The sequence below is a fragment of the Leishmania mexicana genome, chromosome 7 (assembly GCF_000234665.1).
Source record: "Leishmania mexicana MHOM/GT/2001/U1103 complete genome, chromosome 7".
In the NCBI taxonomy this organism is placed as follows: Eukaryota; Euglenozoa; class Kinetoplastea; order Trypanosomatida; family Trypanosomatidae; genus Leishmania; species Leishmania mexicana.
Genome location: NC_018311.1, coordinates 419,198 through 435,726, shown reverse-complemented (window position 1 = coordinate 435,726; position 16,529 = coordinate 419,198). Strand labels below are relative to the sequence as shown.

Below are 16,529 nucleotides of genomic sequence, written 5' to 3'. Positions count from 1 at the left end.
GGAGTCGCCGAAACCGTTCGTGCCCGAGAGCGAGAGGACCTGCTGTGAGAGGCCAACACTCGTGCTCGGTCGGATCTCCTTGTTAGGAGTGTGTGCACGCCCGCGCCTGCGTCCTTTTTATATTTCAGTTGCCGCCTTCACGCGGTCGTGCCTGCCACCACCACCAGCACCACCAGTGTCAGGAGATGATAAGCCCGTCAAGTGTAAAATGGTCGTAGCTCCGCGTCCCGTCCGTCGGCGCGGCTCGCTGATCGTCTTGCGTCGGTGATGGAAAAGTGACGCCTGTCTCTCAAGAAAACGGCCCTGTGCTTGTGCAAGGATGTACCGCGTCCCCCCTCCACACGTCCATGCAAGAGGAGGGAGACACGGGAGGGGAGAAGGCGCGCGAGACTCCGGAAGCTGGTACCAGTCAGGGAGGGGATGGAGGAGACACGTCGTGCAACTACAGGGGAGGGGGGAGGGGGGAAGCGACCAAAGAAAAAGGACGATACCCTCAAGCAACAAAGAAGGGGGTGGAGGAGGGAAGCGCACCCGCGCCTGTCACGCGCAACGGGGGAGGGGAGGGGGGAGACGCTACGGCGCAAAGACCAAATGAAAGCGCGCGGAGACAGAGAGCAACGGCCAGGGAAGGAGGCGCTCTGGCGATGGTGAGGATGGGGGAAAGAGAGGGAGAGAGAGGGAGGGGAGAGGGGAGAGGGGAGTCAACGCGGCGCCCTCACGCGTGAGTGTAGCGTCAACGTGAACAAGAACAGACAGGGGGAAACAGCAGCAGCGAGAAAACGTAGAAAATAGGATACGATGCAGGTAGCACGCACGCGCACACACACGCACACACACACGGAGGGAGAGGGAGGGAGGGGGAGAGACAGGCGTACAAGTGGCAGCCCCCCCGAGATGGGGACAGAAAACGGACGCGCACTCGATCTCTGCAGCACGGCCACGACTATCACTGCCACTGGACACAAGAATTAGAGACAGAATGAGGGAGAGGGAGGTGATCGGGGTGATCGGGGTGATCGGGGCGGGAGGAGAGAGGAGGATACACCTATAAATATATATATATATATGCATATATCTGTGTCCGCCGTTCGGCGATGACGATACCATGCAGAGACGAGCACCGAAAGAAAGAACAGGCAGAGAGGCACGAGCAGCAGAGCACAAGGCAAGCAGTGACACGCAAGCCAGGAAAGGGTGTCAACCGGCCAACAAGAAAAAAAGGCGCGCACCAGTGATAGAGGGGGGGAGGAGGGAACGAAAAAGCGAGCGTACACGAAGGGGGTAAACAAAAGCGAGATATATAGGAGCACCTCAAGGTGTTCACTTGCGCGGCGACAGACACACTTGCAGACGCCACGGAAACGTGGCAGAGGAGGGCCACAGACACACAGGCACAGAGAGAGAGAGTTTCGAGCGCGCTCTAGAGCAATGTGCTATATGTTCGTATATGTTATACGCACGCACGCACGTGTGTGTGTGTGTGTGTGTGTGTGTGTACACCGCTTTTATGTATATGGCACGCGCGCTCTACTCTTCTCCCGCTATCACCACTCGCTATGCCGCCTGTCCGCTGTGTCGTATCGGCGTGTAGCTGTATCAGTATGGGACGTGTCTACTCTTGTGCTCAAGTGCACGTACGTTTTTTTTTCTTTTTCGCTGTTGCCGTTCCTGCGCTCCCTTCTCCTTTGCCTTCTGCTCGCTCGCTGCCGATGATGCTGCGTGACGCTTTTCCAGCAACCACACGTTTTCCGGGGCTGCTTGTAGGTGGGGATAGGCTTGGGTGAGGGAGGGAGGGGGGGCGTTCTCTCAGTCCGCGCAGCGGACGATCCAAAAGAAAAATGGCGAGAGGGAATGTGGAGGAAACGACGGGTAGCGAAGAATGCGCTGGTCGAGCTCTAGGGTGTGCGAAAGAGCGGGGGGGAAGGAATCTTAAAGCAGGTGGACGCACACAAAAGGAAAACAAAAAAAAACGAAGGAAGCAAAGAACGACGGTGACAGGGAGGGGAGGGGAGGGACAGAGGGAGATGATGATGATCGACCACACGACGACAGCACCAGCAGTAGCGACCAGAGAGCAGCAACGCAACAGCAGCTACACCCACACATACAACACCGTGGTAGAGCACACGGAAAAAAAAGCACCGAAAGTCGAAAGAAGGGAGAGAGAGTAAAATGCGAGAGTGAAGAACAGAGGCTGACGTGGCGCGCAGCGTAAGATATGTCGCTCAGCAAACAAATCAATGAGACATACAGGCGGGGGAGGGGAGGGGGCAGGGGAGGGGGGGACAACCAAAATAGGGAAGATGGAGGGGAGATATACAGTTAAATGAAAAGGGGGAAGAGGGGGCAGGGGGGGGGGGGGCAACAAATATCTGCTCAACGAAGAGCCGCACCACACACAGACAGGAGAGCCAGAGGGCGGCGATGATGTACTCGACGTCTGTACTGTTTTTTTCTTTTTGTTGTTCTCTTGGTTTTTTTTTCTTCTTGGAACCTTCACAGGCTTTGATTGGCCCGCGGGGGAAGGAGGGGGGGGGCGTCGATGTGGGTGCGTGCCTGTCCACCGGCGCTGATGCGTTCGGTCTTCGTTGGGCTATCGTGCAAATTATGCGGGGAGGAACAAAAAAAAAACAGAGGAAGGGAGAACGGCGGCTCCCACAGGGGGGGGGTGAGGGGGGGAACGTCAAGGATGACCCACGCACAAGTGTGAGCGGGGAGAAAGGTGATGGTAGTGGTGGCAAGGATCAAGAATCGGGTGTCAGAGTCTGTCCTTCCGTCGCGCGTTCGTAAGCGCGGAGGCGAGGGGAAGTGATCGCGAGAGGATAGGAGTGGAGGACTGCTGTCTGCGAAGAAGGCAGAGACGGAGTCGTGCGCACGCAGAGGTGATGGGGCGGCGCGGTGGCTTAGGGTGCGGCTCACCCACGTGGTTAGACTGTCGTGTCAGAGGCGAAAACAAGGAACGCTAAAGTTAGGAGGAGAAACGCAAGTCGTTCAGTGCGGGAAGGGGGGACAAAGGTAGGGTGGTGGCGATTTTGTGGTGGGGGTGACGGTGATTACGATGACTGACACGCAAGAGCGTGTCCAGTTCTTTGCTGAGAATTCGTTTGCGTCCTCACCACACGCCGGTGTGCATGCAGCGCGCAGAGATGGGGGAGACGAGATCAGGGCAGGAGGATAAAATGAGGAGCGAGCTGGGGGAGGGGCGGGGGGCATTCGTTGCTGCGCACTGAGGAGGAGGAGGGGTTAGAGGGAGGAAGCACGTGTTGCACGACGCACCACCAACCACAGAGGCATGTGAGCACATACCAGTTGAAGACATGTAGAGAAGATGCACACGCACGACGGCGCGCCATGAAGAGCGAAACGAAGGGGCAAGGCGGTGCGCGTAAAGAAGCACGGCAGTGACACCAAGAGTCCTACCTCCTGATCCTCTTGCTCGACAGTCGTGGTGAGCAAGTTGTGTGCGACGGCAAGAGGGTGAGAGAGTCAAAGTTGCACGTGAGCTCAGAGGAGGTCGAGCACACCTGGGGGCACACCTGACTCGCTCCGAGCGGCGGGGGCAGTGAAATCGATGGAAAAACGGTGAACAGAAGATGCTCCTCCGCAGCGCCACACGCGCCGCTGCCCACGAGTACCTCGCGCACGCACACGACCGGGAGAAGTCCCTCACAAGCCGAGCGAGAGCGCAACAGACAACGCGAACGCATGACCGCGACGGCCTCGACCGTTGTACTTCGCTCCTCATCTCCCTTTAGGCCTTAGACGGACTAAGCACAACGAGCGCGGGGGTGCAGAGAACACAAGACACCGCAGATGATAGGAACGTGCGCCTCAGAACTGGGTGGGTGAGAGCGGTGGACACGAGAAGAGTGATTGCGGGAGAGGAAGAGAGGCGGCGGTGCAGAAGACCGATCCCCCCGCTGTCCAAGTGGCTACAACAACCCCGGAAAGCAGCAGAACAGCAGAACTCCATAGCGATAAAAGAGGCGTCCACGAAGAGAAGACACGCCTTCTTCGCTCAGCCTGGCGTCCTGCCACGAACAAGTCAACACCTAATATGCGCATGCAGCTACACTCCACCAACCTCTGTCGCACCACGGCCGAGTCCTGGTCGTGGAGGACAAACCGCTCCGCCGTCGAGTCGGGGCCATGCGTCTCACCGCCTCTGCTTGGCCCGCCTCGTCCCTTCTCACAAGTGCTCCGTCATCAGCGCCAGACCGACTCGGGTGGACTGCACGCCTGGATCCAGGCGGGTCGCGTCCAGGGTCCTGCCCCAGGGCAGGCGGCGTCTGTCGCGCGGGTAATAGGGGGTGTGGTTCTGGTGCATGCCGCATGCGCTCGAGGAGGAAGCCCGCCAGCCTCAGGCCAGGGCCCTCAGACAACCCCCCCTGCCAGCACAACGACTGCGCCGCCGTCGCGAGCGGTTCGTGGGCGCGGTTCTTCATCACTCGTGACGGCTGCGGCAAAAAAAAGAACGAGGATCACGTATGGATGCGCCGCCCGTTGGTGTGCACGTGCGCGCAACCTCGCCAAGCCAAGCTGGCTGTGACTCCCCCAGTGTGTGCTGACGTGGATCTGCAGACCTGCACGTGTGGGGCGAGGTGGGATGGGGGGGGTGCTGAGACGGGGCAGCGTAGCGACAGAAAAAAAAGGGAAGAGAAAAGAGTAGCGATGCCCGCGGGGGAGGGAAGCGGCGGTGGTCCGCCGCTGGGTCAAGCAGCCGCCCCCACGCGATGTGGACTCACTGATGGGTTGCAGTGGATACACTTGTCCTTTCTCTGTGCGTCTCGCGCGTTTGTGCGAGTTATGTGTCCACGCCTCTTCGCCCACTCCCTAAAGCTTGTGTTCCTGTTGCGGGGGGAAGACGAGGTCGCATGTAATGCCGCGGTGTTGGCGAAGAGCCGGCCCAAGAGTGTCTGATGGGGGCGAGCGATGGCAGGGAGGGCGAGGAGATGAGCACGCAAGGATAGTTGGGGGAGGGAGGGGGGAATCGGAGAGAAAAGGGAGCGTGATGGCATGGTTGGAAAGAAAAGTGGCCGCAGACGGTCCCGTAGCGCAACACTGTCTCGTGGCAACGCCTCCGTTCTTCACCGAGTCCCCTCGAGCAGCAGGACGACGCTTGCCACACTAGCCTTCCGCTCACCTACTATCACACTACAAACACACACGCATCGCACTCGTGTCGGGGACCACGAGGAGGAAGATGTTTCCACGGTAGAGACTCGCGACAACGGTGTGGCCAACAAAAGACACGCACATGCGCACCCAAGCACCAGGATGGAGAAGAGAGAAAGGTAGGAAAAAACAAAAGCCCCTCGCCCATGGACGAGACAGACAGACACACGCGTACCACACAGCAACAGACAGACACACGCGTACACGTGCACGCACACACGCATACATGGGCACACACACACATATATATGTATATATATATATAGGTAAATAGGGGAGGGGAGGGGGAGCGGGCACAGCCGCCACCGAAGCACACACAAGCAAACAAAAAAAAGGAAGGGGCATCAGGCAAGCTGACACGTGCCTCGCGGGCGCCCACCGACACACACACACACACACACATCGCCATGGCAACACACGTGCGTCCCATGTGCGCAGGTGGGGTGGGGCGGGGCGGGGCGGGAGGAAAGCGAAGGGAAGGCGAGAACAGGACACCAAACAAGAAACAGAAAACAGCATAGAGACGGAAGCATAGGCAGACATGTGCAGTAAGTACACAAGTACACACACGACAGCATGAGCAGCACACACACGGAGGCGCACACGGATCGGTGCGACAGGACGCACCTTCGCTACTCATGAAGGCTTGGAAGCTGAGGGCCTCGAGGTAGCTGACATCGGCGGCATCCAGCGGAGGTGCTTCGGGTATGGGTAGGTCATGAAGGGGTGCTTGAGAAGCTCCGCCGCGGACGGGCGCTGCGCCGGGTCAACGCGCAGGCAGCTCTTGAGAAATTCCTGGTACAAGGAGAAGCCCTCCCACTCCGCCTTCTTGCCTTCCGCCTTGATGGCGGCGAGCTCGTCGTCCGTTGGCAGCCCATGCGGGGGAGTCCCGCAACGGCTGATGCGATAAAGAAAGACGAACGGGTTTGTGCTTGGGCTCTCGCGCCAGATGGGCCGATCCATCATCTCGATCCCGACGCAACCGAGTGACCAGATGTCGACCGCGGCAAACGACTTGACTGTGCCATGAATCACCTCTGGCGCCATGTACTGCGGTGAGCCAACCGGGAGGCCGTCGTTTGCCGCGCTGTCCGCAGCCCCGCTGCTGCTCCCCTTAGAAGGGGAGTCGGCAGCAGTCACCACCTTGCAGGGCGTGCCGGTGCTGCTGCCAAAGTCGGAGAGCTTGATGCGGCCATTCTTGGTGACGAGAATGTTCTCGCCCTTGATGTCGCGATGCGCGATCGAGAGGCTGTGCAGGTACTGCAGGCCGCTCAGTACCTGCTGCATGTACTGCTGAATGGCCAGCATCGTCAAGGCGCCGAAGCGATCGACGAGAGAGCGGATGGTGCCGCACTCCACGTATTCGGTGAAGACGCGCAGGTCACGTGTCGTCGTATTTAGCGCGCTGCCGAGGAAGCGGATGATGTTCTTGTGCCGGGCGGCGCACAGCACGTCCAGCTCGCGTTGAAGGCTCTCCATCTCCGACGGCGCTACCGCCTCGCCCACCTTCATCACCTTCACAGCCACCATCAGCGAGCCACGTTGGGTCTGCACAAGCCCCAGGTAGACAGAGCCGAAAGTGCCGCGGCCGATGAGGTTGCCGAGCTGGATGTGTTCGAGGTCCTCCATGGTCACCTCGTCCAGCTTGCGACGACGCACGACGGAAGAGCAGGAGGTTTGCACGCTGGAGCAGCTCTGCGAGCGGCAGAAATTCCTGCCATCCGCGATGCCGCCTCCACCGCCCCCCGTAGTCGAGGAGCAATAGGCGTTGAGGGCGTCCACTGTGAGACCGCCAGCGCCCGCTTCACCGCCTCCAGTCGCCGCAGTCACTCCAACACCGGCCCCGCCATCTCTTGAGTGACGATTAGGAAACTTCGGGTCACCGGCAGCCCCTCTTCGTACCCGCGGTGTTGCCTCGGAGCCGGTGCCGCTCTCCGCCGGCGGCGATGATTTGGTATTCAAGGCGCGCGGTGATTTGCTGGGCCGATGAGCATCAGCTCCGTTGCTGGGGCTACCTTTCGCCGCTGCGGCGCCGGTTGCTGAAGCCGCACCAACGTCGGTCAAGTACGGTTCCAGCCCGAGCAGCTTCACCACCTCTGGGTGGCGAATATAAAATGGGCTCAGCGCGACAGCCTGAAGAAACGCCTCGACCTCTACACGGCGCTCCTCTGTGAACACCTCTGTGGCAAAGCGAAGACTTGGCAGCCGCTTCATCGGCACAGCCGGCAGTTCCCCGCCCGCGATCACCTTCACCCGCTCAAGAGCGGGTATGATTTGGGTGTAGAGACGCCGCTCCTGAATCAAGAGAACTTCGCTGGTGTTGCGGTTTTTCACGGCAATGCGGTACGAGATCCTCTTCACCTCCACCGCTCCAACGCTCATGGTGTCGCCCGAGCTGCCGGGCTGCTGCCGGCTGCGCGGATGCGCCGGCGTGGGCGTGGCAGACGCCAGCGAGGCAGCGGCGGCGCTGCTCCGCCCGGCGAGCATATCGCTACCGCCGCTGCACTGGCGAATGTGCCGCGTCACCTTGAAGTTGCCTGACTGCCCGACGACGTACACCTGTCGCTGGTACCCGTCGCTTGCGCGGAAGGAGCCACTGCGTATCGAGTCGCAGCGGCTGTGTGTGTCACCGGTGGTGGTGCTGCTTTCATCGTTGCAGCTCATGGCGGCCTGCGGCAGTTCATCACCGCCACAAGGGGCGGATGTCGTCGTCTCTGGAGCGTTCAGCGATGTTGGCAGCACGGGCTCGACGGTTATGTACAAGGCATCGATACAGACGTTAAGGGGCGTTGTCGCAAGCCCGTGGCTCGGGCTGTTGACTGCCCCCTGCTTCCCCGTTGCGTTGCGCACCGGCTTTTCTACCTTTACTTTCCGCTTCTTCGTGCCTGCTTTGGGGGATTTTGTGCCGCCTTTCAGCGCCTTCTTCGTGCCGATCCCATTGGCAGCAGCACCGTCCTCCCTGGCGACGGTCTCTGACGGTGCTGGCAATACCGCTGAGATAGGCGATGAGCTAATGGGGGAGGTGTCAAAGGATACGCGGGACGAAGACGAATCCGAGTCGCTGGAGGAACCTCCACGGTCGTCTCGCTCCGTGTGCCGGTGTCGGCAGCTGCTGCTGCCGGCGATAGCACAGTTGTTGTGCGCAGCGGCGGCAGCCCCTGAGGTATTCGGCATACGACTCAGCGACGACGTTCCTGTGGCGGCGGCCCCGTGCGCGTCAGCGGGCCTCACCGACGTGTTCGCCTGCATTGCCACGGACGACGTCGCTGCGCTCGAGCGCCGAGTTCCACCTTGGGAATCCTGTTGGACCTGCGCACCCGCGCTGGCATCCGCGTGCGAGTGCGGCACCAGCAGTCGTGGCCCGGGGCCGCTCTCCATCGCCGAGGACGTGATGGATATGTCGAGGCTGCCTGCTCGCGGCGCTGACAGGCCCAAGCTCGCTTCCGGAAAGATCGCCGATGACTGTCTAGTGGTCCCCTGCACCTCGCGCGGCACCTGCGGAGGATGCGCGAGGTTTTGGCTAAGGCTCGTTGCTAATAATCTGGCACCTTCGCTGCGCGGCGCACTGGGGGGAGAGTGGTCCCGGTCGACGGCGGACTCGGCCGGTGGCAGGGTTACATCTCGCAACCCGCCGTTGTAACTTTCGGACATCACCTCCTGGCCCTCAACACAGTGGACTGTGGTGGACAACGCCTTGATGGCGGAGGACGGCGGGGATGCAGTCGCGCCGTTCGGCGAGGACGTGTCCGTCCCTTTTCCGTTCGACTTTGTAGAGACTGTACGCACGGCAGACACCTTACTCACATTGGCCACGGACGGTGGCAGACGTGGGGTGCCCTTGGACACTCGAGGCCCGCTGCGTGGCGGCAGGCGCAACGGGGCCGTCTTGTAGGCGCTCGCGGGAGCTTGATTGGCGGGCTCCTTCTTTGTGCCTTTGCCGAGGTTCGACGTTGAAGGAGCGGGTAACGAATCTCGACAGCGCGGCGCCTTGCCGACAGCATCTCCACCGCTCTTCGCCGATGCCGAGTCGCTGCACTGCGCGCCGCCATTTGCTTGGCGTTGAGTCACAAGGGGTGGAGGTGTTCGACGCATATCTCGAGCATTATCGCCGACAGCAGCCGAGGAGGAGGCGTTGGTGTTTGAGCCAGACACAGTGTTCTCGGGATGCGCTTTTCTAAGCCCGTCGGATGTGGCTCTGGTGACGCCGTCAGCACCGCTCACGAGCGTCTGCTGATCGCCGCTGCCGCACTCACGGGCGCTACGATCGTTCTCAGCGGAGTAGAATGCCTGCTCCATGACAGCACGGTACACCGAGGTGCCGCTGATGTACTCTTCGATAGGGTGCAAGGCGCTGCTGCGCACCGTGGACGCTCCGGTGGTGCCGCTGCAGTCCTCCGTGGCTGCCGGTAGCGATGAAGAGGCAGAGCTGAAAACGCGATTTGTGCGGATGCCGTCTCCGGGTGGCACGGAGGAGGCGGTGTCTAAGCCCGAAGTCGGGCTCCGCGCTGGAAAGGCTTTGGAGAAGAGCTGCTTCGCCTGCCGCTTCTGTAAGTTAGTGTAGTGCTTGTTCGACGACTTCCCGACGCAGCTCGCGCACTTGAGGCCTGACTTGCGGAGGATAAGGTCCTCACTGTAGCCGCCGCAGACCACGCAGAAGACCCGCAGACTATCATTCTTGGACCTGCATGCAGAGCCACTAATGCCGGACGCCGAGTCCATCGCTGTTTGTGTGGGCAGGTGGGTGGGTGTGTCCACGCGTCTTGGTGGACGCGCGTGCTCTTCGAGCCTTTTTTGTGTCGCCAGCACCGTTTGCCTGGAGTGCCTCCAGCGACTGCTGTCACTGTGAGAAGAGGGAGACACGGAAAAGAACGACCCGTGGGCCCGCGTCGCCACAGATGATGTCCGACGCGTGGAGCAACGAGGGGTGTGGGGTGGAAGGAGAGGAGAGGAGGGGGGTATACGCATGCACCGCCGATCTCCCTACCAAACGTCTGGGCGTATGCCCACAAAGACAACGGCAAGCGCGCACACACAGAGTAAAGAAAGAACGTAAACGGAAGACTGGGGGAGGGGGGAGGGAAGGCTACGACACACACACACACACACACAGAGAGAGAGAGCGAGACAGGCAGAGCGAGACACGCCCCTGAGCAGCGCACACGCAAATAGCAGTCGAGCGAACGTTTTGTTTTTCTTGCTTGTTCGCAAAGGACACGAAGAAGAGACAAATAACGCTGATAATAACAAGAAGAGCGCGGAGCTGTTGGTGCTGGTGGTGGCGGCGGCGGTGGTCACAGAGTCCAAGAGCGACGTGGGCGAGGGAGGGGGCGGGTGGGTGTACATACATACGTGGCAACGAGGAGGAAGCTGATTGACAGCCGGCGGACCCGAGGGAAGGGGGGAGAACACACGCACGCCGCGAAAAAAAAAACAACAAAGGATGATGAGAGCCAAGATTTGGTGTGATAGAAAGACAATGAAACAGACGGACAGACGGGCAGAGAGAAGAACACGCGTGTGAGCAGTGTTGTGCACTCGGGACAAATTGGCGGTTAGCGAGAACAGAACAAGGAAGAAGGATGCGGCGGCGGCGGCGGAGAGGAAGATGCAGCCCACACGCTCCCAATCTCTGTCCAATGCCTCACACCGCCTCCTTCCGCCACACACCAGAGGTGCACACACAGCCACAGACACAGACACAGACTCTAATTCAAAGACGGGTGCACAACAGTGGTCGCGCACGACAGCTGCGAGGCACTCAGAGAGGGAGGGAGGGAGGAGGGAGGCCACACGTGGTGCGTTAACGGCTGAGTGGAGGGCGGCGAGATACCTCCAGCTGACGATGCGGAAAATAGCAACGACAACAATGAGAACGGTGAGAACGATGAGAAACGGCAGGTGTGCGCCGCCCCCAAAAAAAAAAAATCAGCGGCAGAGCGGCAACCACCAGCACAGCGATGTACGGAAGAAGAGAGAGCCGCAGAGGGACGTGAGAGACGGGAGGGAGGGGAGGGGCGGAGAGGAGAGCACGAGAGCACGAAAAGGAAAATGTGACGGAAGATTCGCTGATAGTGGGCGAATGCATGCAAGCAAAGAAGCGAGAACGGGAGTCGATAAGCGAAACGGGCAAGTGGCAAGGAGAAAAAAGAACAAGAGAGCGGAGTTCGCGGTGAAAGCAGACGACAGCCAAGGAGGGTGGGAGGGTGGGAGGAGGAGGCGCCACCGGAGAGAAGCGCGTCCCGCAAGACTGGGAGGGGAGGGGAGGGGAGGGGAGGGGCTCGGCGACCACACACACACACGCACACACACACACAGACACAGACACAGACAGAAGAAAGAAAAAGCACGGCAACTCGATGTGGGACACAGAGAAGGGAGAGAACCGGAGAAGAACGAAGGGAGAGGGAGATGAGAAGAGAAAGCACAAATAGGAAAGTCAGGCGTACGAGGTGCGAAACGCGCCACAACGAACCAACGCGGAGGACGAGGGGTGGGGGGGAACGGAACGGGAAGCGGCCAGGACGTGGCCCAAAAAGCGGGAGCTCAGCGAGCGCGTGTGGGAGCAAACAAACGAACGTGAACGCACGCGCAGAGAGGCGAGGCAGCGGGACGGCGGCACAGCTGGGGAGACAATCAAAAAAAAATAAAAAAATTGAAATCAACAAGCAAAGGAGAGACGCGCACGCCAGCGAAGGCGACGCTTAGGCACCGCCAGGGCGGACGGGTAACGAAGACACACACACACACACACAGAAGGATCTAGACTGGGGATGCGCCGGTGGGAAGGAGCTTGAATTGTACAGAGGTGCGTGTGCTTGGTGGCGGTGGTGGTGGTGGGCTTGCGATGGAGGAAGAAAAGGGGGAGCGTCAGTGACACGCACACAGAGCGAGTGAGCGAGAGAGAGAGAAACAGCGTACGGCCGCGACCCACCAAGAGGGTAATATTAAGGAGAACCACCGACACGCGCACAGGACAACAAGGCGCACTGTCGCCCGCCCTTCGTGTTGCTCTGCTGTTAAGTGATGGCTCGTTCTGTAGTAGCTCCTCGAGCAGCACCTCAACAGGTGCCTCAGCTAGCTATGCTCTAATCTACCTGCGCGTCCCCTTCGTCCTCCGGGCTCACACGTTCGGTGAGATGTGTGTGCCGGTACGGATCGTGAACCGCTGCTGCTTTTTTTTTGGCTGCCTGTTGCAGACGTGCTTTCTTTTCTTAGTTGGGGGAGGGGTGCGTGGGGTGCGTGTGGTTTCACAGACGTCTTCCGCTTCCAAGCTGCTTGGGCAAAGAAGAGAGGTGGAGGAGGGCGGGCGAGCTACTCTGTCGTAATGTTTCTACCTTCCCGGCTAGATGGACACTGATGCAAGCGAAGCGAAGAGGCGGCGAGAGGGAGAGTAGACGCGAGGGGGAGAGGGAGACTGATGGCGGCTGCCGTTCCCCCACCCACCCAACAGAGGGTGGGGGTGGGCGTGCAGCCATGACGAACGGTGAAGCGGCTCCTGGTCCGCGCTTGCATTTTCCACTGAAGCACTGAGCGAAAACAGACATCCACACTCAGACACAGACGCGTGTCCACGCAGACAAGCCGAAGCTCGTGTGCCCGTGCCTGCGTGAGCACAGGAAGTCGAAGGGGTTATCAACAGAGTGACACGTATCCAGCACTATCCTCCTGCCTCTCTGAGCATGTGCAGCTCGTCTATGCTCTGTTTCCTTTCCTTTCGCTTTCTTCATCGAACATTTTCTAAGTTACGTGTTACCGTACACAGCACGCAGACATGCGCAGACAGACAACCACATCACACACAACACACAACACGTGAGGCGCAGAGAATGCCTCACTCGTCGCCTCTTCAACCCTCCCCCTCTCCCTTGTCAAGCCCCTCTCTCCCAGATGCCTCCGCCGCCGCCGCAGCAGCAGGGGGAAGAGGAGTGGAAGAGAAGGGGGAGAACGCATCTGAGAGCACCACTGATGAGGGCACAATCCGTCACCGACACCACCACTACCACCCATCCCCCCACACGCACGCACACCATGTCCGTCCGCGTGCACACAAAAAAAAAACGCAATCACCGACAGCTGGGCCAACGAACATCGCCACCACCACCACCACAGCGAGGAGTAGGGCATGCTATACAGAGAAGACAGAGAGGGGGGAGGAAGAGAGAATCGTTGCTCTATATTTATATATTTATATATACTCGTTAAAGGTCACAAGAGGAGGAGAAGACAAAACACGCAAGTCGGGACAGATCGGCAGAGAGAGGGAGGACGGGTAGCGGCCGGTAGCCGTGCCCGCACCAGCGCCACCAGCATCACCAAACCCCTTCCCTCCCCCTTCCCCTCCCCCAGAGACGTACACATACAAACAGCCACATTACTATATTAACAGCTAAGACAACCATACACGTGACGTACAGAAAACGCCTTCTTCGCTCAGCCTGGCGTCCTGCCACGAACAAGTCAACACCTAATATGCGCATGCAGCTACACTCCACCAACCTCTGTCGCACCACGGCCGAGTCCTGGTCGTGGAGGACAAACCGTTCCGCCGTCGAGTCGGGGCCATGCGTCTCACCGCCTCTGCTTGGCCCGCCTCGTCCCTTCTCACAAGTGCTCCGTCATCAGCGCCAGACCGACTCGGGTGGACTGCACGCCTGGATCCAGGCGGGTCGCGTCCAGGGTCCTGCCCCAGGGCAGGCGGCGTCTGTCGCGCGGGTAATAGGGGGTGTGGTTCTGGTGCATGCCGCATGCGCTCGAGGAGGAAGCCCGCCAGCCTCAGGCCAGGGCCCTCAGACACCCCCGCCTGCACGCCGTGCTTCGCCTTCGGTCGCCTCCAGCCGCAGCATACCATAATGTGGTGTGGAGACTCTCCACAGCGGAGCCTCAAGAACGCCGTGGTGCCCTTCGCGGCTCTCTCGTCATGTTTTCCGCATCCGTGCCGCATCAGCCCACCCGGCTGGATGCAGGAGATGCCGCACATGTCGCACACACGCACTGTGGCGCTGATCGGCGTGCATCTCTTCGCGCCGTTCTCGGTCATCGCTCGTGCGCTCCCGCCCGCTGCACGCCTTGCTCGGATGTGGTACACCATGCCAGCTATGCTATGCAGCGCCTGCACACAGTGCTCGCATTTTCGGATCCTCGGGCCTGCCCCAGGGCGACGCTGCTGCCTGGGGAGGAATCTCTGTCATCATCCTCCATTTCCGTCGATGTCACGGGGGGGGGGGCGCCCGGGTGGGTCGCCCGCATGTGCCGGGACACGTAGGGCGCTGCCGTGAGTCTGTGGCAGCAGGGGCATTCCGTCTTCTGAGCCCGCACGCCTTTGGCAGGAGCGGGCGTGTCGAGCAGACGGGCCTCGCGGATAGGCGACTTGTGCGTGCGCACAAACAACCCTTCGCTTGTCTTTCTGAAGGAGCACCGCGATCGACGCCCACACAGGGGATGGGAAGAGGGGAGGGGAGGGGGTAGGCCAAGCAGCGCGAGTGGGGGTATGCGTAGCGCGATCAGAGCGTTGAAGCCAAAGGAAAGAAAAGGAGAAGAAATGGTCATAGATATATGTAGAAAACTTTACAGAGAAAAAAAATGAGTCAGTGAGTGTGTGTGGGGGAGGGAGGGGGAGAGAAGGACGGTGTCAGTGCCGCAGCGCAAGACGGACAGGTCGCGCGACAAGGGTGATGCGAGAGGCAAGGAGGAGGAGGAGGAGGAGGGGGGCGACACCAACGGCGGCTTCAACGTGCACCAAACACAAAAGGAAAACGGAAAGCAAAACCAAAAACAAAAAAAAACGAAAAAGGAATAAAAACAGGTGAAGAGGCGGAGAGGCGAGGGGCTGGGGCACCGCACGATACGGCCACCGTCTGCCGTGGCCCACGCCTCGTGTCGTTGCCGGCGTTACGCAAAGCCACACACACACACAAACACACCCCAGTCTTCCCTCCACTTGGCCTCCATTCATTTATTTTCCCGCCTGGTCTCGTGTCGCGTGAAAACCTCGCTTTGCTTGCATGTCCAGGGCAAGGCTAGTGGACGCTATCAACGACGCGTCCGGCGCTCGTCGCCGCGGCGCTCGCGACGATCACCGCTGCGCTCGGAACGACCACCTCGACGGCGGTCGCTGCCATGGTAGCCTCCGCGCCGGCTGCGGCGCTCGCGAGAGTCCTCAGAGTCGGGAGAGTAGCTGCGGCGACCGCGGCTGTGCGAGCGGCTGCGGGATGAGTAAGAAGAGGTGCTGCGCGACGACGGCGTGTAGCTGCGACGCGAGCGGTGGTGACGGCGGTGACCCTCGCGGCTGTCGCTACGGCGGCGGTGGTGGTGCAAATCGCGTTCGTGACGGTCACCTCCGCGGCGAGGAGCATCGCGAACGCGCTGCGGCGAGCGCTCACGTTTGCGGACCATGGTGCTGATCTGCACCAGCACGCGCACCTCGCCAACCATCATGTTGTTCAGCGCTGCCACCACCCGCTTCGTATCCTCGGCGGTGGGCACATCGGCGTACATGCAGTAGCCACGGCGCTCAAAACGCAGAACCGGGCAGATGGCCTCGATCTTGCTGCGAATTGTCTCGTTCGGGATGTCCTTGCCGGCAGGGCCGAGGTTCACAAACACCTGACGGCCTTCGTTCACGTAGTGGGCCTCCTCCCCCTGCTTGGTGCCGCGCGCCTCCTGGCGCTTGCGCTTGTTCTCCTTCGCCTCGGCCATGGTCTGCTTGCTCATCTGCACCGCCAGACGGAACTTGCCCTTGTAGTCGTGGTTGTCCAGCTGCGCGATCAGGTGGCGCGCCTCCCCTACTGTCGTCGTGTCCGCGAACGCGCAGCGGCCGCGAAGGCGAACATCCTTCACGTTCGCTGGGTCGATCGCCTTCGACTTGAGGTATTCCGTCAGCTCCGCCAAGGTCACATTGCGGCCAGCGGGACCCATGCCAATGAAGATGGACGCCACCTCCTTCTCCGGCGCCTGCGGCTGTCCTGCATCGACGGCCGGGGTCTCCGCAGCGGCAGGCGCGGCTGCAGGCTCGGCAGCGGTGCCCGATCCCGCGGTCGGTTCCGGCAGCCGCATCGAGTTAGAGCTGCTGCGGCTGCCGGAGGCACTGCGCGACGCACTTCGAGTGGCGACGCCTCTCTGACTGCCGCTGCGACTGAGCGACTGTGACATGAGCGGAGCGACGTAACGTTGGCAGAGAGAAAACCAAAACAGGAGCAAAAGACAAAGAAAAGGGATGAAGACGAGAAGCGTGGGTGCGGCGATGGACAGCAATTATAAAGGATAACCAATGACGAACAACAACAAGCGAAAGTACGGCACTTGCTGGTGTGGTACGATACAGGTGGTGTGTAGCGGACGGGGCGGGGGTAGGGGAG

The 16,529-nt window shown here is 60.4% G+C and overlaps 2 protein-coding genes across 2 annotated transcripts; both read right to left on the bottom strand.

Annotated features, from left to right (window-relative positions):
* Window positions 1-5,811: 5,811 nt before the first annotated feature.
* Window positions 5,812-9,894, bottom strand: LMXM_07_0880 (putative protein kinase; the record flags this gene model as incomplete). The annotated part of the gene is made up of 1 exon (XM_003872190.1): window positions 5,812-9,894. One exon carries the CDS (start codon window positions 9,892-9,894, stop codon window positions 5,812-5,814), a length of 4,083 nt encoding a protein of 1,360 aa, XP_003872239.1.
* A 5,310-nt stretch (window positions 9,895-15,204) lies between these two features.
* Window positions 15,205-16,323, bottom strand: LMXM_07_0870 (splicing factor ptsr1-like protein; the record flags this gene model as incomplete). Its single annotated transcript, XM_003872189.1, has 1 exon — window positions 15,205-16,323. The coding sequence occupies one exon, from the start codon at window positions 16,321-16,323 to the stop codon at window positions 15,205-15,207; it is 1,119 nt and encodes a 372-aa protein (XP_003872238.1).
* Between the last annotated feature and the right edge of the window lie 206 nt (window positions 16,324-16,529).